This window comes from Anabrus simplex, chromosome 8 (assembly GCF_040414725.1).
Source record: "Anabrus simplex isolate iqAnaSimp1 chromosome 8, ASM4041472v1, whole genome shotgun sequence".
Lineage (NCBI taxonomy): Eukaryota > Metazoa > Arthropoda > Insecta > Orthoptera > Tettigoniidae > Anabrus > Anabrus simplex.
The window spans coordinates 94,469,237-94,494,040 of record NC_090272.1 but is presented as its reverse complement, the minus strand read 5'-3'; the positions used below and the strand labels follow the sequence as shown (position 1 = coordinate 94,494,040).

The 24,804-nt window shown below is 39.8% G+C and overlaps 1 protein-coding gene across 2 annotated transcripts in view; it reads left to right on the top strand.

Moving 5' to 3' along the window:
- The window catches only part of LOC136878841 (uncharacterized), a 322,409-nt gene that overhangs the window by 152,490 nt on the left and 145,115 nt on the right, over positions 1 to 24,804 (top strand). For both annotated transcript variants that reach the window (XM_067152369.2, XM_068229033.1), the window contains exon 8: positions 11,463 to 11,669. In XM_067152369.2, the coding sequence (XP_067008470.2) occupies positions 11,463 to 11,669 (207 nt within the window). The remainder of the gene's footprint in view (positions 1 to 11,462; positions 11,670 to 24,804) is intronic.

Sequence of the window (24,804 nt, the reverse complement as noted above, 5' to 3'; positions counted from 1 at the left end):
GACTGCTGAGACATCTATCTGTAACTTGAGAGGGCCTGAATTTGAACCTCATCGGGTATAGTTAGATTTCTTTAAGGATGTCTTGTGTCTGTCCGATGCCGTACGTTATTCTAATCACTTTATTTAACAATCCTGTCACTATCCAAGGTTTATCATCGTCGGCAAATGAAGTGGTGTCGACAAGAGCGGGTGTGTGGGGGCAGTTACCCTGCACTCTTTGGAAAAAAATAATTTTATTACATTTTGGCCATTTAAAACTAGAAAGCAGAAAATAGTTGTTTTTGCAGTTCTTGCTTATTTCCTTAACTAGTGCTCAGAGATTGACTATAGTCAAAATTAAGATGGCCAGTGGGGGAATTGTCCCATAAGCCAAAGTTAAACCTGTTGAAAAAATGAAACGGTGTCAAAATTCATAACCTGTTGAGCAGCTTCACTCAAGGCAGATAAAGTCCGGTATGATGATGCAAAGGCAGGCATCTAAAACATACCTGGTCTGTTTAACAACGTTAAACGACAAACTATCTGGACGTCGGAAGATTCAGACTGCCCTTGGGCGGAAGCCGTTCCTGAGTCCACGAGAAGAGGGCATTTGTGAATGGGGTAATCACCATGGCTAAGAAGGGATTTCCATTGAAGAAAAAGAATTTACTTGACACTGTTCAGCAAATTGTGGAGTCATCAGGAAGGAGCACACCGTTTAAGTATGGAAGACCTGGTAAAACCTGGTTCAAATGTTATATGGGACAGCACCCTTCCCTGTCTCGGAAGAAGGCTGAAAGCGTTAGCAAGGGCAGGGCTGCTGTCTCGGAAGAGAGAATACGTGGTTGGTTTGATGGACTGTCGTGCCATCTGGAATCTGAGGATGTAAGATCAATTATGGAAGACCCAAGCAGGATCTTCAATGCAAACAAGACAAATTTTCTGTTCCACAAGGTTTCAGGGAAGTACCTTGGAGTCAGAGGGGAACAGCTTCAAATTACGGCAACCTCTAAAGAGAAAGAAGGCATAACTGTTTGGAAATTTCTGTGCCGACTGGTGTTGTTCCCCAACAACGGTCGTCTACAGCAACATACGACTTCAGCAACTTATCAGAGATAGTGTACCTGAGCCTTGGATCTATGAGAAAACTGAAAGTGGCTGGATGAAGGCCCCCAACGTTTCTGAACTACCTTCAACAATTTCGGTCGTGGCTAGAGGTAGAGAAAATTAAACTTCCTGTTATTTTATTTCTTTATTTCTTGATGGACACAGGAGTCGCTTATCTCTTTAAGTCAGTGAATATTGTCATGACCATGGAATAATTTTGTACTGCCTTTTCCCTAACGCCACCAATCTTCTGCAACCAGCAGATGTGGGGGTATTTGCACCTCTGTTAAAGGGCATGGGGAAATACTCTTCAAGACGAGAAAATACAAACTCTCGGTGCATCAGTAACCAAGGTAAATTTTGCACCCATGTCTAAGAAAGTTTGGGATAATGCTGTTAGGCCAGATATTGTGAAAAGCGCCTTTTGTAGACGTGGTCTCTATCCACTAGATTCCAATGTGTTGGACTACACAAAATGTGTTGCAGATATTTTGAAATCCTCAGTGGGTAGGCAACAGCAAGAGAGTGACGAACGCAGTCTATCATCCCTTTGTTTGTGCTTGTTGACCTGGAGGAATTCTTGCCTTCTCGCATTCTCGATAAATTCAGTGACAAACTAAGATGTGATGGAGAAAAACAGAATGATGGTGAACCAGATTTGTATGCTTATTGGAAAAGTGTTCAACTCGGTACAGTGCAACATGTGAAACAATATCGACCAATCAGAATGATTACAATGCTAAAAGGAGAAAGATGTTCCACCTATTCAATACAATAATATGTTGCACGAATTAATGTAGCAACATATTTAATACGTTATCGGACCGGTTTCGACGTATGTCCATGTCATCAGCAGACACAAAAATGGCAAGAAGTCAACACAATTGTATCACTTATGACACTTTTCTTGAATTAAAAATACAAGCTCATGTAGAGGTACTTGAGCACAGATTGTAGCGCCTTATCCCCCGACTTCACATACCGTTTTTCATTAAATTCTCTTCAGCCGTTTTTCGTGATGCGTTACATACGTACAGACAGACATTACGGAAAATTAAAAAGTGTATTTCGTTGTTGCTGTGGACATGGCTGATACAGAGATACCATTCTTTTCCAATTCTGAGCAATGTACAGACAAAACTCTTATTTTATATATATAGATTTCTGTTCGGTATTTAAAAGTATTGTAAGTATTGACTAGGTTAACATTAAATGTATATTTTGTAAATTGTATGTAATCACTATCGTCAATACGGACCAAAAATGAGTAATTTAAACCTTGCCGTTCGATATATAAAAATCATGTTTGATAAATAACTCACTGATCGATATATAACGCAGACCGTTCGATATATGAAGGAATACAACTATTCCATTTAAGGGCGCCTCGAGCCTACAAATTGTACATTTTAAATGTCTGAACAAGCTAGTTGCAACCCGGGGGTGTTAAGTTTTTATAACTATTTCAGAGGCCCGTTCTTCACTGGAGCCCGTTCTTCACTGGAAAAAAATACTGATCAGTAATTCATAGAGATAACCTTAAGTGTTTGATATATAGTGTCACAACCCTACCAGGCAAAGTATTCACTGGCATCTTGGAAGGCAGGGTGTGATCAGTCCCTGAGAGGAAGTCGAATGAATACCAGTGTGGTTTCAGACCACAGAGAGACTGTCAGCATCAAATTTTCAGTATGCGCCAGGTAATTGAAAAATGCTATGAGAGGAATAGGCAGTTGTGTTTGTTTCGTAGATCTAGAGAAAGCACATGGCTGGGTACCGAAGGACTATGGGGGACTATGGAATTAAATGTAGATTACTAAAATCAATCAGAGGCATTTATGTTGATAATTGGGTTTCAGTGAGAATTGATCGTAGTATGAGTTCTTGGTTCAGGGTACTTACAGGGGTTACACAACGCTGTAATCTTTCACCTTTGCTGTTCGTAGTTTACATGGATCATCTGCTGAAAGGTATAAAATGGCAGGGAGGGTTTCAGTTAGGCGGAAATGTAAGCAGTCTGGCCGATGCTGATTATTTGATCTTAATGGCAGGTTGTGTTGAAAACCTACAGTCTAATATCTTGGAACTTCAAAATAGGTGTAATGAGTATGGTACGAAAATTAGCCTTTCGAGGACCAAATTGATGTCAGTAGGTTAGAAATTCAACAGAATTGAATGTCAGATTGGTGATACAAATCTAGAACAGGTCTATAATTTCAAGTATTTAGGTTGTGTGTTCTCCCAGGATGGTAATATAGTGAGAGATTGAATTAAGGTGGAGTAAAGCTAATGCAGCGAGCTCGCAGTTGCGATCAACAGTATTCTGTAAGAAGGAAGTCAGCTCCCAGACGAAACTCTCTTCATCGGTCTGTTTTCAGACCAAGTTTGCTTTACGGGAGCGGAAGCTGGGTGGACTCAGGATCTTATTCATAAGTTAGAAGTAACAGACATGAAAGTAGCTAGATTGATTGCTGGTACAAACAGGTGGGTACAGTGGCAGGTTACTCAGAATGAGATGAAGGCTAATTTAGGAATGAACTAGGTGGATGAAGCTGTATGCATAAACAGGCTTCAGTGGTGGGGTCATGTGAGGCGAATGGAGGAGGATAGGTTACCTAGGAGAATAATCGACTGTTATAGAGGGTAAGAGAAGTAGAGGTAGACCAAGACGACAATGGTTAGACTCGGTTTCTAACGATTTCAAGATAAGAGGTACAGATTTAAATGAGGCCAGAGCACTAGTTGCAAACAGATGATTGTGGCAACAGTTAATACATTCACAGAGGCTTGCAGGCTGAATGCTGAAGGACATAAATCTATATTGGTAATGTATGATAATGCAAGTAAATGCCACAAAAATAAACTGCTCCTTGTTTTTTTTTTTTTTTTTGTCAATGGCTGCTATACAACGCTTATACAAGTGTCCTGGTCTGTATAAGTAATTCAGTGAATAACTATAACGGATGTATACACAGATTTTTACATGGTTTATTAGTAACAGATTGCAGAATAACTTATTAACCAGTCATTAAGTGTATACTCTCTCATACCCCTCTATACACACTCATTCACAACCACTCCTACACGCACACGCATATACATTCCCCCACATTCAACTGTACTTGCACCTATCTTTCTTGCAATTCTAATTTATACAAGTTATATACATCACACATGGGTTTCTAATTACATATACATTTTTTTACTGTGTGGATGAAGTGAGGAAGAGGAAGCAGTTTTACCTCAGTTGGTAAAAGATACAAGCAGATCTTGCGTAAAATCCATTTAAACATGAGGTTGTTCTGGCGTAGGGAGGGACAAGATTAACTCCTTGGCCTCTCTTAACAGAACGGTAATTAAGCTGCAGGCGGTGGAAAGGGGAGAGGTGTGTGTTGTCTGTCGGAGATTTCTTAAGGAAGGCTGTCTATTTGTTCACATGAGTTTACTGGTGGCAATGACCTGGCTGTATTTAAAGAGATGTGTTTGTTAATTAAACGTTCTGCTCGTCACTGGACACCCTCTAATTTCCTCATTTTCGTTGTCGTTGGGTGCCAGGAAGGAAGACCATGTAGTTGTAGTAGTATGGGCCGCACTAGGGAAATAAAAGTAAGGGCTTTACTTCTTCCTGCCGAGAGATGTCTACAGACAAAATGTAGCGCTCTGAATCCCTTACACCTCACTTCCTCCACGTGCTTATTCCATTTTAGATTGTTCGCAATGTGAATATCGAGCAGTTTGATGGAGTTAAGTCTGTGGTTGGATTCCACATAGAGTAGGCTGGTTCTGGAGTGGTTGTCTAGCTCTGCTCAGTCTTATATCTTTACACTTCGTAATATTTATGTACATATTTATCTCGCACCACAGAGCTATACTATCCAGATCTGATTGCAATAGTACAATATCGTCATTGTTTTTTCATTGCTCTGTTAACGGCTTGGTCATCGGCATATTGCACCATAGTTGAATTTACACAATCTGGTAAATCGAGAGCATAAATTGTACACAGGAGGGGCTCTATCACACTGCCCTGAATTACTCTAGAAGTAGTTGTAGTTTGATCTGAATTGGCTCCTGCGTACACATCGCATTGTTCAACCCACCAAAAATGACCTCAACCATGGCAGCAGTTTATCCTGAATGCCATAGTTCTTGAGTTTTATCAGAAGTCTTCGATGCGACACCTGGTCAAAAGCTTTGCTCTAGTCCAGAGTCACACAGTCTATTTGTAAGACATCAGTCTGCTCTGAAGAGAACTGCCAGTCATCAGTGACTTGTTAAAGGTCTTGTGCAGGATTTTCCTGGAATGCAGCCATGCTGATTTGAGTTCAACAGGTTTCTCTCCTTGAGAAAATCCAATATATTGAACAACTAGACATTCCATACATTTACAGACTCCTCATATTATCGAAACTGGGCGGTAATCATCTAAGTTTTCCTTATTTCCATCTTTGAAAACTGGGACTGTGTAGGCTCTTTCAATTCCTCATGCACGGACCCGGTATTCATGGAATAGTTGAAGTAAGCGCAAAGAGAGGGCGCCAAGGCGGCTGCACAGTTCTTGAGAATTCTTGCTAGTACTTGATCCCAACAGGAGCGTAACTGGTGTCTGCTTTCAAAACTGAAATGAGCCTCGGTTGCAATGGAATTCAAGCATCACTTTCAGGTGGCAAAATGTGATTATGTAACTCGAAGGCATCTAATGGAAGGCTTGAAGATTTAAGAAAAACAAAAGGATAATCTTTCATACAAATCCGTATGTGGGGAATCTGCCAATGTCATTATCGATACTTTTCAGACTTGGAGAGTTTCAACATTGTCATGACTATAGCCCTGACAAATGTCTTTAATGGAGATGAAGCGGGGCTATTTTTACTAAAGAGAGTAACACGTCTATTATGCCGCAATGAGAGTGGTAAAGAGAAATTGGTGCCACTTATCATAGGGACGTGGAAGAATCAGCACAGTTTTAAGAATGAGCGCATACCTTTCCATGCCAGTATATGGTAAATACTGATGCTTGGATGACATCAGTTTTTGAGGACTTGCGATCACTTAATACAAGAATGAGAGTGCAGCAGAGGAAAATGTATTGTTCATTGACCGATTCCCTAGCACCCAATTGAACCATCTTGTTTGAGAAATGTAGAAGTACTGTTTCATCCTGCGAATTGTACAAGCCATCTCCAACAGCTGGACCAGGTCATCATCCAGTGTGTGAATTATAAATATAGAGGTAATAGCCTGTGGGGCTGAAGTACAGTGAAGACAGTGTTTGCCCAGAGACTGCTATGGTACCTGTGAAAGCCCTACAGGAATCCTAAAAAGATGGTGTACAATTTCTGATCACTAGATGGTGCCAAAGGCCTACATTCAATTTCAAACCTCTTTGGAGTGTCGTGGAGTGAAAGCATATGACACTGTTGGTGGTTCCTTCATCGGATGGGGATGGTTTGCCTTGCAAAGACCCCTTGATGCTATTCAACGGGAGAAGGCTACGTGCTGGCACTGGGTTTCACCCTCTCCCTTTTACTATCGTCTCATATAATGTCATTCATTTCATCTCGCAAGTCCTCTGATGAGGTTTACGTTGGGAAGGGCATCCGGTTGTAAAAGCACGCTACAAAGATTCATACCTGGCTCTGTACTCTGAATTAAGGTTGACATGCATGCATTTTTTAATTACAATACATTTAGTCTTGTTGATTATAACCACCCCCTAAAACTAATTTCCTTCTTCATTTTCGAGTGCTGGGCTGAGTGGCTCAGGCGGTTGAGGCGGTGCCCCTCTGACCCCAACTAGGCAGGTTCGATCCTGGCTGGGTCCGGTTGTATTTGAAGGTGCTCAAATACGTCAGCCTTGTGTCAGTAGATTTACTGGCACGTAAAAGAACTCCTGCGGAACCAAAATCCGGCACCCCAGCATCTCCTAAAACAGTAAAAGAGTAGTTAGTGGGACATAAAGCAAATAACATGATTACTTTTTCAAGTGCTGCTAGTAAAGATTGTGAACCTTACTTCACTCTTTTTCTTCTTGATAGCAACTAGAAATATTATGATCTGCTCTCCTTATGTTGAGATTATATACTTTTATAAAAATTACATTCATACACTCATTATTAGAACAGCCTATAACTTTTCTCAGGTCTCTTTAACAGTGTGGATAACCGCATTTATAGACAGTTAGTTGTAAAATGCTAAATAATAAATTATATTTCATTTTCTTCAAGTTGTCATTGCTTGATGTATACCACATACCTTTTAATTGGTATATTATATGAAGGGGTATGGTGCATAGTGGTGAGTTATTTTTCTCCATTTCATGAAAAAGTTTTATTAGTAAGTCTACAAAAAATCAAGAAAGCTTAATGTCGATAATCATGGAGATATTAATTGTCCTAAAGGATGGTATTAGTGATGTATCTGAAATTTGGTAATACAGTATTATGAATGATTTCCACAGATTTTTACTGTACATAAAAATGAGGTACAAAATTGCCTGACACTTCACATAACAATATTTTGTTCCTTGACAGTCCATTTGCCATTTAATTTTATTCCATCATGTTGAGTTTGCATTATTAAATTGCATTACCACCACCATTTTATTCAGAATTATCCTTCAGATTTTGAAAAAAAAAACTGAAAAACAGGAGGAATGTATGGTAAGTCCAACATGTTTTTCTTCATTTTAGTGATGGTTCAAGGTTAGTATAATGGTTCTTGTATAATATTGTTCAGCTGAGCTGGGCGCCCCTGCTTGCCTTTGTCGGTGTCCAAGGTGTCAAACTTCATGTCAGTGTTCAGTGTTATGTTGTAAATTATGTTGTTGACTTCAGACTTTCTGTACTGCAACCATTGAATCTGCAACGAAGAGACTGGAAAATTCAAATCACTGTAGACCAGTGGAGGGCTTCTGTAGATAACAATTCTTGTTTCATCTGAATTACTGGGCTGTTTAATTTCTGATGTTACAAAGAAAATATAAGTGGAGATATTATCAGCAAATCTGATTTCGTCATATGACCCAGTGGTCTAGGTCAGACTTACTTCACTCTGCGATAAGGTGGTTTCATACATAGCATTCCACACTAATATTTTTGCTGCCATCTCTGTTACTCTGTGCATACAACATGCACCAGTATGCCATCTAACATTATGCAGTTTCTTCTTTACAACCATGTATCAGTGGCGGCTCGTGTTGAATAATGTTGGTGGTTCTGATCTGTGATGCCCAATCCATTGCAGTAAGTGTAATAGACAAATCTCAATTTGTATTGCATGCGGGATGTGTCAGCTGAGCTCGTGTGAATCCGTCCTCCAACCCCACAGAAAGTCTTTAATCCATGTCCTATTGGTGTGAAGTTCTTGAAAATGTACCGAAAAAAAGTACAGGTAGATGTTCATCTCATTTTGTAAGACCCTGATTTCGAGGGACATCGACAATATAAATAACTATCTTGTACAAAACACAAAAAGTTACAAAAAAAATAAAGCCCGTCTTCCGCTTATTGAAAAGAAATGTTGACCTATCGACACATTCATATTTACAAAGGTTCCGAGACCTGCATACATCTTTGGCAGCCGGATTTCTTAATGGAGGGGGGAACATCATCTGATGGTACTAGCGTTTCTGTTTTCATTTTCATGACTACCTAACTCGGAAGAATTCACTACCATTACGGTGAAACATAGTCGTGATTACTTGTAGGCCTAAGAACTCGCTCATTCGCTTCGTACAAGAGAGAATGTTTTCGGTCGTTGGATAGAATTTTGCTGAAGTCCTGGTCATTTACTCCAAAGATAGAAAAATATACATACCCCAAATCATAAGGTACATTGTTTGAAGACTTTACATGGACTCTAAATATTTTTTGTGTTACTTAATCACAGCCATCCTTTTTTGTCATGCATTTATCCTGTATTTAAGCTATTTGGGCTTTTTTCTACTGAACAGAAGCATTTCAACTATATTGTAGTATCTGAGAATGTTGACATGTAAGAATTTTAAACCATATCAATATTCACACAGTTTTATAAGTTCTCTATTTACACTGATGAGTACAATGGAGGGAGCTTTTCCCAAACAGCTGAGATTTCAACATGCTCGCTCGTTGCAGCGATTCTCTCACGGACGGTGGCGCTGTCTAGTATATTATTAACCCTCTTGGAGCCAAGAGCTGATCTGGTCGGCCGCTCCCCATCAGCTGGAAGAGGCCAGAGCTCCACCTCCACTCTACTGCTGTAAAGTGCCAGGCCGTTTTCAGTGGAAATACATGTATTTTAAAATTCACGTATATCTGCCGGTGTATAGCAAATACCGGCATGAAATTTTCTACATATCGACTACGTAGAATAAGAAACTGGTTTGGAGAGATATAAAGAGTCAGACGTTTTATTGTTGTTTTATAGTTGTCGATAATGTTTATTTTTAGGAAGAGAAAAATATTTTCGTACTTTCTCTCTCAATATCTGCTTTGAAAAAGTAATTTACGATACAAAAGAATATACGTAATTATGTATAATGTATTTCTAAATACAATTCTATAGAATAACTAATTTGAACGAGAAAAATAAAAACGTAAAAAATAAAAAATCAAACCTATGTCACTAGTAAAAGCAAGACAATTTTACTCGCCAATAAAATTTGCGTGTATGTATCGATGTTTGGCAAATACTGACAACAAATTTTCTACGTGCGGACAATACAGTATTAAACTAATTCTGAATTATTAAGTAAAAAATAGTAGTTGAAATTAGTTTTTTGTTTTCAAAAAAAAAATTCTCGTTTTCGGTTGTAGTATATATTAGAAAAATAATTTTACAATACAACAGAATTTACGAAATTAAGAAATATATGGCACTAAAGCCGTGATTTGCTTTGACCTACTAAGCGACCGCTGCTCAGTTTGGTACCTGCAGTTTACGAGGTGAGTCGTGGTCAGTGGACGGATCCTCTCAGTAATTATACTTGTTTTTCCAGACCGGGTTCGCCCTCTCAGCCTCAGATATCTCCTCAATTGCAATCACTTAGGGTCACTTAGATTGAGTGAACCTCGAAACAACCCTCGGGACCAGGCGAAAATTCTTGACCTGGGCGGGAATCGAACTCATGGCCTCCGGGTGAGAGGCAGGCACGCTACACTTGGCCCGTGGAGACCGGCATTTAGGTAATGATAAGAGGACTATATGTGACTATAAGGTTTAGCAGAGAGTAAGTGAAAAGTAAATTGAAGTATGATATGGGCGGAGAATCAGACTGTAGGACATGTTTAGATCCAATAACTTCCTTGAAGGAGACAGGAGGTTGAGGAATGTTGTCTGGTTCATTGGGACAAATTTCCACAAAATGTTCTCCATAGACATCATATTCGTTATCACTAGTTTCATCTACCACTATATTCAGAGTAGTGCTGTTAGACACAATTAAAGTCTCTTCTTTAGCTGCGGTGATTCCGCGGACATGTCCGGTATAATTTCGTCGCTACTCTCTGAACTAAATTCCCTATCGCTATCCAATAAATCATCCGCGTTAACTTTGCATTGTTCCAAATACTGCATTAATTTATTGTAATCAATACCTGCTGAAAAAATATCACGTGAACAACATGCCATTTTCCTGTCACAAATCCACTCGCTGCAAGGAGGAATCTCTTACTGCCCCGTTAGCGGTATTTGTAAACACAGGAAACGACTCTTGTGAAAGGTATAACACCCTCTTAGAACTGCCAAAGCAAGGCCAGGCACACAATAACGTGTAGCCCCTTTACTACAGGTTGTAACAAAAGTATGCAAGTCACTATAGGTTGCCTCAAAATTATGTATATCACAGAATTTTAAACCGGCCAATGTAATCAGCTCTGGCAACTTCCAACTGGATTGTTAAAGGCCGACCAGATCGGCTCTGGCAATTTAAAGGGCGGATGCTCGCACTACCGCCTGGCACCAAGAGAGTTAACTAACTGTATGGTCACGGGAATAGGTCAGACATACTGCAAGGAGTGTAGTTCATACAAAACCTTACGGGCGACCCTTGCCCACCTATCGGAAGAAAGCTATAGTTAAGTGTGCTCTCCTAATGTTCTGTCGTTCACAGATCTTAACAGCTGTATGGGTATCGATCTTTGGCTCGGTATAAACACTCAATATGAAGTATGGGATCGCTCTATATTACTGTATATCCTTCATTGTGGTGGTCCTGCAGCTCTGTAGATTATATTATGGAGCCGCGCCTGCCATGTACTTAACTCATTTTTGTCTTAATTTACTTACACTGCTATGCCATATACCCCTTCATATTAATGTTGCATTTGTTATCTCTGGAATGTATACATTACTTGGATTATTTAATTCACAATGGCTTATATTTTTTGTTTTAGGAGAAAAGTGAAGAGAAAGAGGAAAAGGTGAATGTCTCGAAGAAGAAGAAAAAAGTGAAGAAGGAAGAGGGAGATAAGGATAATGAAGAGGAGAAGGAAGGTGATGAGAAAGAGGATGTAGATGAGGATGAAGATGAAGAGGTTGAGGATGATGAAGATAATGATGAGAAAACTAAGGCAGAGGCAGCTAGTAACGGGGATGCTCATGTAAGTCAAATTTGGTTTGTGTTGGATTGTATGCTGTACTTTTGAAAATCTGAGATATGCCCTTTAATATGTTATTACTAGGGAATGGAATATTTTGTGGTTGTGAATTTTTGAGAAAACATTTTTATATTGGGTCGATGCATAAGTTCATGTCGTTCTTTTATTTTATTTTACTTTACTGTCGCTGTCATGCACTGTAATTCTCAATCACTCGGTGATGTATTCACCGCCGCTCTCTATGTCCTGCCAACGTTCAGGTAGCAGTTGAATGCCTTGCCTGTAGAACTGTTTAGGTTTTGACTGGAAGAAATCTGTTAGCCATTGGTCAAGAGAAGCTTCGTCAGGACACACTTGCCCCTCAATGTGGTTAGAAAGAGAGCGGAAAAGATGGAAATCTGAGGGAGGCAAGATCAAAGAATACAGAGGATGAGGAAGAGGTTCCCAGCCAAGTTCAGCAATCACAGTCGATTGCACTGTATACGGATGAGCATTATCGTTGATTACTTTTTACTGTCATTTAGCACAAGTGGTACCCATATACTCAATTTCTGTACCTTATCCATCAAATGAAAATGGCGTACAATAGTTAACTGATAACATTTTAAAAAATTCACCATTTCTCGCGTTGTTTGGCGAGGATTCTCATGAAGGAACACATTCAAGTGCTTTTCGTCAAAATCTGAAGGTCTTCCAGAACGTGAATCATCAGACAAGTCAAACCGTCGTGCTTGAAAGCGGGAAAACAAATTTTATGCTGTTCTTTCGCCAATCGCTTCATTCCCATACACTTAACAAATTGCTCTCACTGCTCCTCCTCGGTTAAATACAGAGTAAAATGTGTCGGAAATGCTCACTTTTCTCAATTCGACATTCCATATCAGTGTCTGAAATGTACACAAATAATATGTTCACAATCAAGAAAACCTGTGTTTCACAACACACAAACTCCAAACTCGGTTATAACAAAGGAAATACTAATAAGCAGTCCCTTCATGCCGCATTGTGCCAACCCAACAGAATACCGCTTGAACTTATGCATCAACCCAATATGTGTAATTACCGTATTACCCCACATTTACGTTCTCGGCTTTTACGTTTTCCCATCTTTTACAACATTTTTTGTTGGTTCCATGAGATTTCCTATGCTCACAATGTATTAAAATCTTCAAATTTACGTTTGCAACATTTTATGCTAACAGCCATTTGAGAGGAAAGAGGTAAAATTAAAAGCAGCAATGTACGGTTATGTTGTGCGTATTAGTGGATGGAACCAAACTCCCTCCATATGTGGTTCTGAAAAGGAAAACGCTTTTGAAAGAAAACTTGTTGTCCGTGTTATTTGTAGAACACGAGTCCAGCTGGATGGACAGTGTGTTAGTTGAGGACTGGGTGAAGTGAGTTTGGCAACATCGTCCGGGAGTTTTGTTACAAAAACAAAACATGCTTGTGTTGGATAGTTACCGAGGACATTCAAATTACGCCGTAAAAGATACGATGAGGAAAGTAAAAACCGATCTTGTGATGATTTCCAGAGGACTCCCTTCTATTCTACCGCCGTTGGATGTGTGCGTCAATCAGCCTTTCAAAACTGCAATGAAATAGTTGTACACAGAATGGATGTCTGATGGTGGTCATGCGTTAAAACCAACCGGGCGAGTGAAGAGGCCTGAAGTGGGACTAATATGCAGCTGGATCAAGACCGCATGGGTGTGCATTCCCGACGATCTAGTGTCCAACAGCTTTAAGAAATGTGGAATTTCAAATTGAGTAGACGGTAGTGAGGACGACTATTGTGGAAAGATGCCAGCGACGAAAGTTCCTATGATGAAACTTCAGATGACAGTGAATTGTGAATGATCCGAGTATTGGACCGATTTTATCTAAGATTTTTGTGATGATTTTATTAATTATAAGCTGTTTGAATTTATATTAGTAGTATGTTTGAAGAAAATTAAATAGGTATGTAAGTTAATTGATTTTGTATTTTCCCCCCCGTATTTTGCCGTCTCAAATTTGGGGGCCTAGTGGAAACCGTCATGCAGTTCCAATCTGTAATGGAAAAAAATGAGGTGGTGTGAGAACTTCATTGACGGTTTTCACTAGATCACTTACAGTGGTACTGTCATCTCCCTAACACAGCTTCTGAATTTTATGTCAAATTTAGGGTGCGGGTCTTATTGTGTGGTGGGTGGTATTCGGGATTATACATGGTATATATAATTTTCTTCTTCATAAATACATTTCTAGGGAGGAAGAACAATACAGGGAACAGCCATTGCTTCGTTACCTTTCTTCATTTTCCTTCTTCTCTGTTGCTCTGGTACAAGTCTCGTGTAGTCCCACACCCTTTGAACCTCGGGCAGCTCACTTCTGTAGTGAAGTCATCTACAGCATTTATTAGTTGTGTGTGTGTTTTTAGTCTTTAAATCAGTGCGTACTTGCCTTGTGTTGAGTGAGAGTTATGCGATAAGCCTACGTGTTCGATTTCTTTCTTTAACATTAATACTATGATCTTTTGTAGTCATCTACAGTACAGGGTCCACCAGAAAAATGTATACCCTCTTTACAGAACAAAAACTATTTATTATTATTATTATTATTATTATTATTATTATTATTATTATTATTATTATTATTATTATAATTTTTTTTTTTTTTTACATTTAAATTTTGATTACACATGTAGTACTGTCTTCAGTTAAACATATGGTTACACGAGACGTTCAAAATGTTCACCATTGGCTGCCAGACACGTAGCAGAACAACGAGCGGTCATTGCAACTACGTCAATGTTTGAATGGGGATCTCTGCGCATGCCGCTGTAATCTCCTGGCGAAGGGCCTCCATCGTGTATAGCTTACCTCGATAGACTTTTTTCACAGTTCCCCACAAGTGAAAGTGCATAGGGGGTGATCGTGGGGGGAACTCAATGGGCCCTCGTCTTCCAATCCAATGTCCCGGCAGATATTCATCCAGGAAAGCCTCATACTGCTACACGATAGTGCGGTGTCTTGTTGGTAGAAGACTTCATCATCGGCTCCATAAAGCGAACGTATAGGTGGTAAAATTAATGTGCGTAACATTTCCAAGTACACTGTTCCAGTGACAGTACCATCAAAGAAAAAGGGTCCTAGTAAGCCGCTTGACGACAGTCCACACACCATACATTAACCCCTGGTAGATTGACCACCTTGCCCACTAGAACGTGCGGATTCACTGTTCCATTAAGTTCAAACTGGGCTTCATCAGACCACACTATCTTTGTCAGAAATTGTTCATCTTGGGTTACCATTCGCAGAATTGCTTTAGACGATCGGGATCGTCCTCATTAAGCGCATGCAGTAATCGTGGGATGTAGCTGTTTTCAAAATTTGTTGTACATTTTTACTGTGAATCCCCACTTCCCGTGCATATTGCGTAGCAGACTTATGTGGAGAATTAGCAGAACTTCCCAACACGTGAACCGACGAAGCAGGACTGGTAACTGTGCGCGTTCTTCCCAATCTTCCTTTGTGAATATCACAAATCATTCAATGCTTGTCAAACTTCCCAGTAATGCGTTGAATTGTTAGGCATGTTGGGGGTTCCGTTTCAAACTCCCTCCTTCACATACGTTGCACTTAAACGGCATTATCAAACCTGATAAACCACTTCAGAATGTACTTTCGTTGCTCGAACGTCAAGTGTGATCCAGCCATTTTGATTTTCCACTCTCGTGATGAAAGTACGAACATCTGTTCAACAAAAATTCATACAACAACATTTAAAAACAATGATAACAGTTCACAATGTCCATATCCCGATATCGTGTAACAAAGAGTGTGTACATTTTTCTGGTGGACTCTATTTATTTGTTGCGTCAGTTTTTCTAGCCTTTATCACCTGAAGAAATTTTATGCGCAGTAGTTTACATCCGCATCTGCACAAACCAAGAACCTCGATTATATCTTCCTGGAAATTACGTTTTTCCGTATTACTAGTTCAAATTACTTGGTCCCACAAGCATCCTGATTAAATCGCGTTGTAAAAGTCCCGCATTATCCTTTCCTTGAAGAAACTATTTCCCGGATCAACTGTCCAGAAATATCAGTCCCATCAACGCTAAGTCCTTGATCACGCTTTTTCAAAAAACTGTATCTCACGAAAGGACGGCTACAGTTTACTTACGGATCTTGGTATTAACGTCCCGTCATTGCGATAATGATATAGATGTTGATTCCCATAGGGAACATGAAATATTTGTCCTGAATGAGTAAATTTATAATACCAATATAATGGTCCGTTATTGGACATCGTAAATTTTTCAGTTAGGAATAAACATCTATATCATCTGATGGCCAGGCAGGCATCAATTTTTGGAAGTGAGACATAGTCTCTCGTAGTGCATTGGCATTGTTGGTGGCTTCAAGTAGCCTATGCAGTGGCCTCCATGGTATGTACTAGCCTTGTGTCTTGGTAGGTGTTCCAAGTACCAACTGATGAACCCAACTTGGCACACGAGGGCAAAACGCAGGCAACCAAGAATGAGTTAGCTGAAAAATTTATAATGTCCAATAACAGACCATTAAATAGGTATTATTGCGATAATGCCTGACTCGTTGGCTGAATGGCAGCGTACTGGCCTTCGGTTCAGAGGGTCCCGGGTTCGATTCCTGGCCAGGTCGGGGATTTTAACCTTCATTGGTTAATTCCAGTGGCCCGGGGGCTGGGTGCTTGTGCTGTCCCCAACATTCCTGCAACTCGCACACCACACACAACACTATCCTCCACCACAATAACACGCAGTTACCTACACATGGCAGATACTGCCCACCCTCATCAGAGGGTCTGCCTTACAAGGGCTGCACGTGGCTAGAAAAAAGAAAAAAAAATTGCGATAATGAAAGGAAGTACTGTTCTGGAAAAGCAATTGGCATTGATAAGGGACCATCTTAGCATCGCATTCGGGTGCTATTGTTTAGAGAATCTTTGGAAGTCGTAAAGCAGAGTGTGGCCACACCAGTTGGATGGAAACAGAGCGCATTTCGACAGCTCTACTTGAAGGCGGAACGAGTTTTTTCAAATATTCGTACTTGTAAAACGTCTACGTTATGTCCATGGTTAGATGTTTATTTTATTTGTTTTTTATTACTTTTTTCGATTGTATCGCTGAACAGGTTTTTGGCACTTCCCACAGGGCATTGTATAGTCACTGGTCATTCAGGCAGGAATCGAAAGTGCTGCTTCTTGACACAAATTTAGTATTTTGACATCGTATACAGTTGTTATCGAGACCAGAACAGATGTTGCACCTTACATGCATAAAGCCATGAGAGGTTTTGGGATTGGCTATTACTGTTTTGGTCCTAATGTAAGACAGGGAATTTCATGTTTTTGTATTAAAATGTTATAAAAACCGCAGTCGTTTTATTTGTGCAAATTACATTTAAAAAGTTTGTAGCATTTCGCACTCGTAGAAACTTGTCCAAACTTAGCTCAAGATCTCAAATAACCGTAATTGCTGAAGTTTTGATTATCTTTCCTTCTCTTTCTAATTTGATTGTGATTAGTGACGGGCAGAATTGAATATAATGCATTCGAGAACTTTCGAGAATCTATACTTACATTCAAAACCATATTCTCTAGTTAAACATAACCTTTAAAAGTCACTGTAGGCCAAATTTACGCGGTGCAGGATTTCCATCAACTGACTACGAACTGTATACCAGTGACCAAATTAAAATGGAAGATTAAAAAACGGGAGTTCACCATCATGTTGGGTGCTTTTGTATTGAATGTATCTAATCTGACTAGAGAATTAAAAACTACTTGTGGTCAATTGTTAATTGGCTTGGGGTTACTGGTATTAGATTTTTCGAAGAGTTTGGCTGATCAAAGTTACTGAACTGAAAGTAGTTTTCACGGGAAACTGACAAAGATTCCCTGGTAAAACTGAATGTAAAGTTTCAAGATTTTAAAGTCTCGTGCTGGTAATTATGTTTGAAGCCGGCCCCGTGGACTAACTTGCCTGCCTCTCACTTGGAGGGCCCGGGTTTCAATTCCCGGCCAGGTCAGTCATTTTTACCTGCATATGAGGGCTGGTTCCAGGTTCACTCATTCTACGATTACCTTTGAGGAACTATCAAATGGTGATATGGTGAACTTGGTCTAGAGAGCCAGGAATATTCTCCACAGAGACCATGTCATCTCGTAATCTGCAGCTTTTGGGATGAGCAGCGGTCGCTTGGTAGGCGGAAGGTCCATTGGGACTGTAGTTTTGTTTGGTTTAGGACTGTTTGTAAGATTATAATAATACATATTTCATTTTTGTGGCATTTAGCCAAATTGTTGATAATTCATTCATTCACGGATTTTCTGCTTTACCATGTTGAATGGTTTTATTCCCTGGTCCCTCCAAAAATGGAGAATCAAGGTTCCACTGTATTATTTCTTGCCTGTGTTACGTTAACCAAGTGTAAAGCCTTTTTCAATTATCACATAGGCCTATCTGCTTAATTTATCACGGAAGTCCTCTTACCTATGCTCCAAACTAATATTCACCACACCTGCTGCTGTTGAACATAACAATCAAGAAGAAATCCATGTTCATCTACAAATCACTGGCCTATGATGTAAATAGATATTTCATTGAAGTTTAAAACATGAATTGTTGTATTTTGTAGCCCAGAAGTATTATTTTTATCAAGCCAGGGTAACTTATGTCAAAAAGCGTTAATTTTTTGTTGTGCGTGAGTTTTACGAGACATTCAGCACAGAAATGACTAGTGACGCTGTATTCCAGTTTGGTACAAACATATTTTAAGTGTTTTGTGTACGGGTCATTTCTTTTCTGTGGTCTCAAAATTGTTCGGTAGTCCACAATGAGCAAAGTATTTCAATAATACTGCATCAGTTATTCCGAAACGTGGGAATAGGGCAGCAGGACCTACAAGTATTCAGTGTCTGCATGCAACTTGCTACCGCAGTAACAGAGATGTGCGCACCAAGCAAACCACTTTTGCAAGCATTTCTTGGACCAAAAAGCAGCAAGTTTTTGAAGATAGAGGAGGATCTGCTTATATATATGATTTTGTTATGCAATGTTGGATATGGCGTTTCTCACGAAATGCTGTACAGTGGAACCTTGGATTGTGAGCATAATTCGTTCCGGCAACATGCTTGTAATCCAGAGCACTCGTATATCAAAGCAAGGTTTCCTATAAGAAACAATTGAACCACGGATGATTCGTCCACAACACAAAACTATTTATTCGCATACAATTTCTAAAACAAAATATAAAGTAAAACAAATTAAAGCTTTTCCTTACAATAAAATCATCGTTGGTGTGAGGGAGACTAGAGATGACATGAGAAGAGTTACTGTATAGCACGAATTTCACTAGCAGAATCACTTCTGTCTGTTGGCTCACTGCAATTGTTTTCTTTTCATGCAACTTTAACGAGGAACCTGTCCAATGACTAATGCTTTTGCCTCTTTTTGAGGATTTCACGAAAATGTGACATTGCATTGTCATTCAACTGATTCATCGACCGCACTGCTACAGCCTTATCGGGTGGTGTTTTTCTACTAAATTTTGCACCGTTTCCCACATTTTGCACTTATCCTGAATCTCAGTTGAAGTGAGAGATTCCATTGACTTTTCCTCCTCTTCCCTGGATGATATCTCTAACTTCCTCCTATTGTTCGCGATGCAGGTCCATCAGTTCGTTCGTGCAGCCCCATACTCTTCCCTAAGGACACAATTTCGACAGTGGGCGGCTCATTGTCAGCAACAATCCCCTCAAAGTCACGCCCAAGAACAGTCAGGCCACAGCTTTCCACAAGCGAAAGTGAGTTCTCTTGGTGACTCCATCCCAGGCTTTATCGATGATCTTCATGCAGTTCACAATGGGGAAATGATTTCTTCCAAACTCTCTGAGGGTAAGGTTTGTTTCTTCGGTCACTTTGAAGCATCACTGAAATAGTGCTTTGGTGTATAGCTTCTTGAAGTTCGAAATTAATTGCTGATCCATAGGCTGGAGTAGTGTTGGGAGGAAGGAATCTTAACCTTAACGAACTTGAATTCCTCCAGTAAGTCGTCCTAAGGCCTGGAGGATGAGCAGAAGCATTGTCCTTAACTAGCAAGACTTTGAGTGGCATATTATGTTCTGAAAGGTATTTCTTCACTACAGGACCAAAGACCTCGTTCATCCATTCAACAAACGAACTGGGGAGGGGAAAACGTAGGCACACATGACGTTCGTATTGCGGAACCTCACTCGCTTATTAAGTTGCAATTTATTTAAAATGTTTGCTCGTTTTGCAAAACATTCGTAGACTAAGTTACTCGCATTCCGAGGTTTCACTGTGTTTTAAATGGCGAGAAATAGCTGCTGCATATAGAAGCAGTCTCAGATTTGAAGCTTGGCCGAGGCTGGATGATTGATTTTATGAATGGAAATGGACTTTCTCTTCTAAAGATAAAAATTTCATTGTTCCGTATTGAAATTATTGATGTTAAAAATTAAATATTTGAAAAGGAGGTTCAACCTATTCAATACTTAAAAGAAAGAAATGCAGTAATCACATTCCTATTTAAATGGGACCGGTTTCGACCTTAGTCCAGGTCATCATCAGCCGTAAAAACATGTACAATGTTTATGAATATTGGAGGTCAGTTTCACACTCTGATAGGCACAAAGACACGACACCACATTCTGTCATGCACAAAGTCACAACACTATCAACTAAAATACGAAGATCAAAAATAACTTGAAGTTGCAGACGAATAGATTTGTAGTAGAAAGCCGCCAGCTCCTGGTGATCAGCGCGTACTTAACTTCCCGCAACCGTGACAAATTCTGGACCTTCAAAACATTCTCCACTCTACTTTGGCGTCCGACCGCTGCGCATTACCTTGAATGTGCCGCGCTGATCACCAGGAGCTGGCGGCTTTCTACTACAAATCTATTCGTCTGCGACTTCAAGTTATTTTTGATCTTCGTATTTTAGTTGATAGTGTTGTGACTTTGTGCATGACAGAATGTGGTGTCGTGTCTTTGTGCCTATCAGAGTGTGAAACTGACCTCCAATATTCATAAACATTGTACATGTTTTTACGGCTGATGATGACCTGGACTAAGGTCGAAACCGGTCCCATTTAAATAGGAATGTGATTACTGCATTTCTTTCTTTCAAGTATTGAATAGATTGAACCTCCTTTTCAAATATTTAATTTTTAATTTCTCTTCTAAGGTCAACATTATGCCAAAAATGCCGAATGATTTCAACCAAAAAGTGATTTTCATCGTTTTGTGTTTGAGAAGCGTAAAGTGAAGGAACATTTTTTGCTCTCCCAAATAAGAACCGCAGGTCAGACTATCGTACGAACTACCGGAAGAGAACAACAATGTACTGCAATGCTTGCTGTAACAGGCGATGGCAGAAGGCTTGTATTACATTCTTCTAAAACTAAAAACAGTGCCTATACTAAAATTTCCATGAGGGATTAATTTCATATCCAAGAAAAATGGTGGATGGACGTGTCACTCGTACAAGATTGGATACGAGCGGTTTGGAGAAATCTTAACCGTGTCCCTCCTTTGAAACCCGGCCGTTCTCGCGTTGGTCAGTTTTCTCTTTTGCCAGTATGTCATTCTGTTCTTAGATAAATTGTACTTTTATTGGTTCATGTTTATTTCACTTCAGGTCGTATTGTCAGCTAACATGCATAAATTTCAAAAATATTTTTTTGAAAAGTACACCAATGAAATAGTACGTAAACGTATTACAATGTGGCAAGTTGCCTTGTTTTATACCATTAAAAAATGTTTAAAAGTGCCTTTCCGCAATGCGGGTGAAACGGCCTCTGGCGTAAGCGGCGCGCTGTGACGTCACGATCCAGTATCGCATGCAGCTCTACCAACCATTGTGCATCAGCTGTTACTAAAAGCCGATTGTTTATTATTCTTTATCATGAATAAGTTGAAAATGACAGAAGAAAGGTTCAAAACAGCACAGTCAGACAATCTACCATGTGTAGATATTACCAATCTTGATAGGGGATAGAATGGCTGCCGGAAATTTGCGGATAAAAAGCAAGTTTGGAAGTGGCATCTTTTATATATGCGCAATGTACTCATAGTATTAGGATAGCAACGAACCTGGATAGGAATAACATTACATTTTCGGGCTTTCAGCATTAGTAAAGTAAGAAATCGGATTTCACCACTAACATAAACATCTGGGTAGCATTATAGTACTAGTCCGCCTCTGTGGTGTAGTGGATAATGTGATTAGCTGCCACCCCCAGAGGCCCGGTTTCGATTCCTGGCTCTGCCATGAAAGTTGAAAACAAATAGTACGAGGGCTGGAATGGGGTCTACTCAGCCTTGGGAGTTCAACTGAGTACAGGGGATTCGAATCCTACCGTAGCCATCCTCAAAGTGGTTTTTTATATTTTCCCACTTCTCCTCCAGGCACCTAAGGCCACAGCCGTTTCCTTCCCTCTTCTTTGTCTAACCCTTCCGATCTTCCCATCCTCCAACAAGGCCCCTGTTCAGCATAGCAGGTGAGGCCGCCTGGGCGAGGTAATGGCCCTCCTTAACAGTTGTATCATACCCAAAGTCTCACGCTCCAGGACACTGCCCTTGAAGCGGTAGAGGTGGAATCCCTCGCCAAGTCCGAGGGGAAAAACCAAACCTGAAGGATAAACTGATCGAAAGAAAGATCATAGTACTATAGGTCTATAATCTTATCATTTCCGAAAAAAATATATATTTATGGTTGGGGCAGCTGGCCTACCCACTTCTGGGGCCCATGAAAGAGAAAAATTAAATATCTTGGTGGAGGGAAAAAGTTAAACAGGATGAAGATAAACATGACTTCATCTAATTTTCACAAGTCTAGCTGCGTGGTTCAGACGGTTGAGGTGCTGGCATTCTGACCCCAACTTGGCAGGTTCGATCCTGGTTCAGTTCGGTGGTAGTTGAAGGTGCTCAAATACGTCAGCCTCGTGTCAGTAGATTTACTGGTACGTAAAAGAATTCCTGCGGGACTAAATTCCGGCACCTCTGCGTCTCCGAAGAGCGTAAAATTAGTTAGTGGGACGTAAAGCAAATAACATAAATTACATTTGGCTTTTAACAAGCTGAGGATATCACGCAAGAAAAGTGTCTTGGTGACATTTTAGTCGTTCAATACAGGAATGTCTGGGTATTGTGACTTTTACCCCTTTTTTTATGTCGCACCATCACAGATAGGTCTTATGGTGTCGATGGGACAGGAAAGGCCTAGGAATGGGAAGGAAGTGGCCGTGGTCTTAATTAAGGTACAGCCCCAGCATTTGCCTGGTGTGAAAATGGGAAACCACAGATAACCATCTTCAGGGCTGCCGACAGTGGGGTTCGAACCCACTATCTCCCAGATGCGAGCTCACAGCTGCATGCTCCTAACCGCATGGCCAACTCGCCCGGTTATTACAAACATGGTTTTACGAACGACCCCGAAAGGCATAAATAAGCATTACAAAAGAAATAACAATAGTTATGACGAATGAGATAAAACGAGCAAAATTTATATACGATACATCGTCCATGAACAGGCGGTTGTCGGCTGTCCTGACCCTTCCCTGAACATCACGCTACAGAATTTTTGGGCCTCTTATGACCCAAGCTAACCTGATTACCCATCTGAACATGAACAACACGTCCCAACAGCACCAGTCATTCGTCCGACATGGATAGTACGTCCCACAAAGTAGGCCCTGCAGGCGCTACTTAGCCTCTACTAGGGTATGTCGAAGCAGACAACGATTCCTGAGAACTTTCCTGAAACCAGGAATACTCCAGTCAGCAAGCGTCGCACACCCGGAACAAGAAGTCGTGAAACTTCAACAGAACGTCCCGCAGACGAAGAGGCACCAGGTCACACACTCGGAATTACCTCAGGAGCGCCAGATCTAACAGTGCTCCAAGCTATAAACCCTTCGGTTTATTGATTTTGCTTGTATAACCTAAAACTCAGGCTAAGTTGGATAATATTTTAAACACCAACATCACTATTTTCACCTTTGTGCAATTGTTATTTATTTCATTAATATGATGATTATTATAATTGAGCATTGTTAACTTATAAGACCCCAACAGACAAGCATTGGTTTTGTGTAGAGATATACATTTGTTAAATTCACGTTGTTTTCTTTCATGATGTACATGCCTATTTTTTTGTTATATTATAGAGTATTTAGCTATAGCCTAAATTTATTTATAAATGTAAGCTCTTAAATAAAGACATCAATAACTGTCGCATGCTAAGATAAAGTGGTATAATTAGAGCTGTCAATATGGTTCATAATCCCTTTGATTTATGACCTTGACAAGGATCACCCAAAACATAGGTTAGGTTTGTAGAATACTTTAATAATCAGCATTAATTAATGCACTGTTTATTATTTTCATATTCCAAGATGTAATTGAAGCATTTAATTAAAGCATCATACATTAAAAATTAAAGTTTTACCACTAGAACAGCTGACATGGAAAAGTGATTGAAAATCCAAACAAATTCAACTTACGTTAAAATGATCTTAAAAAAAAAACTGTAGACTTTTCTGATATATCGCCAGCATTTCTCGGTCCCTAGTTTTAGCGTCTTTGGAACATTAATAAACAATTAGTTTGGGATGGTATGCGATGTGCTATTGCACATCGGATCTCGTACACCATTTATAAGTTTTCTGCTTCACTGTCTGCGCAGGATTCATTTTAAGTCTAAAATATACCACTCAGATTATTATCCTATGTATAGACCTCGAATTTAACTGTACCAGACACCAACATAGAGTAGAAATATGCAAATTGTTTCCTGCTTCTCACAGCACACTGTGTTATTTCGTCTGCTAATTCAGTCAACCTGTACGATGTCAGACCAATGAGATCGCGTACTTGCATCACGTGACATTTTCATACTTTAATATAATCATGTTTGGAATTATTATTTATACATTTTGATCACATTTTTTAATGCTGCATGAAATTTTGAATCAGATTAGCATATGTTTAATTAAAACCCCGGATCATGCATGTTCCCTATTGGAGGAATATTTTCCCGTGTCAGTACTTCAAACCTGCGTTCCAACTTACCTGATGTACCCTA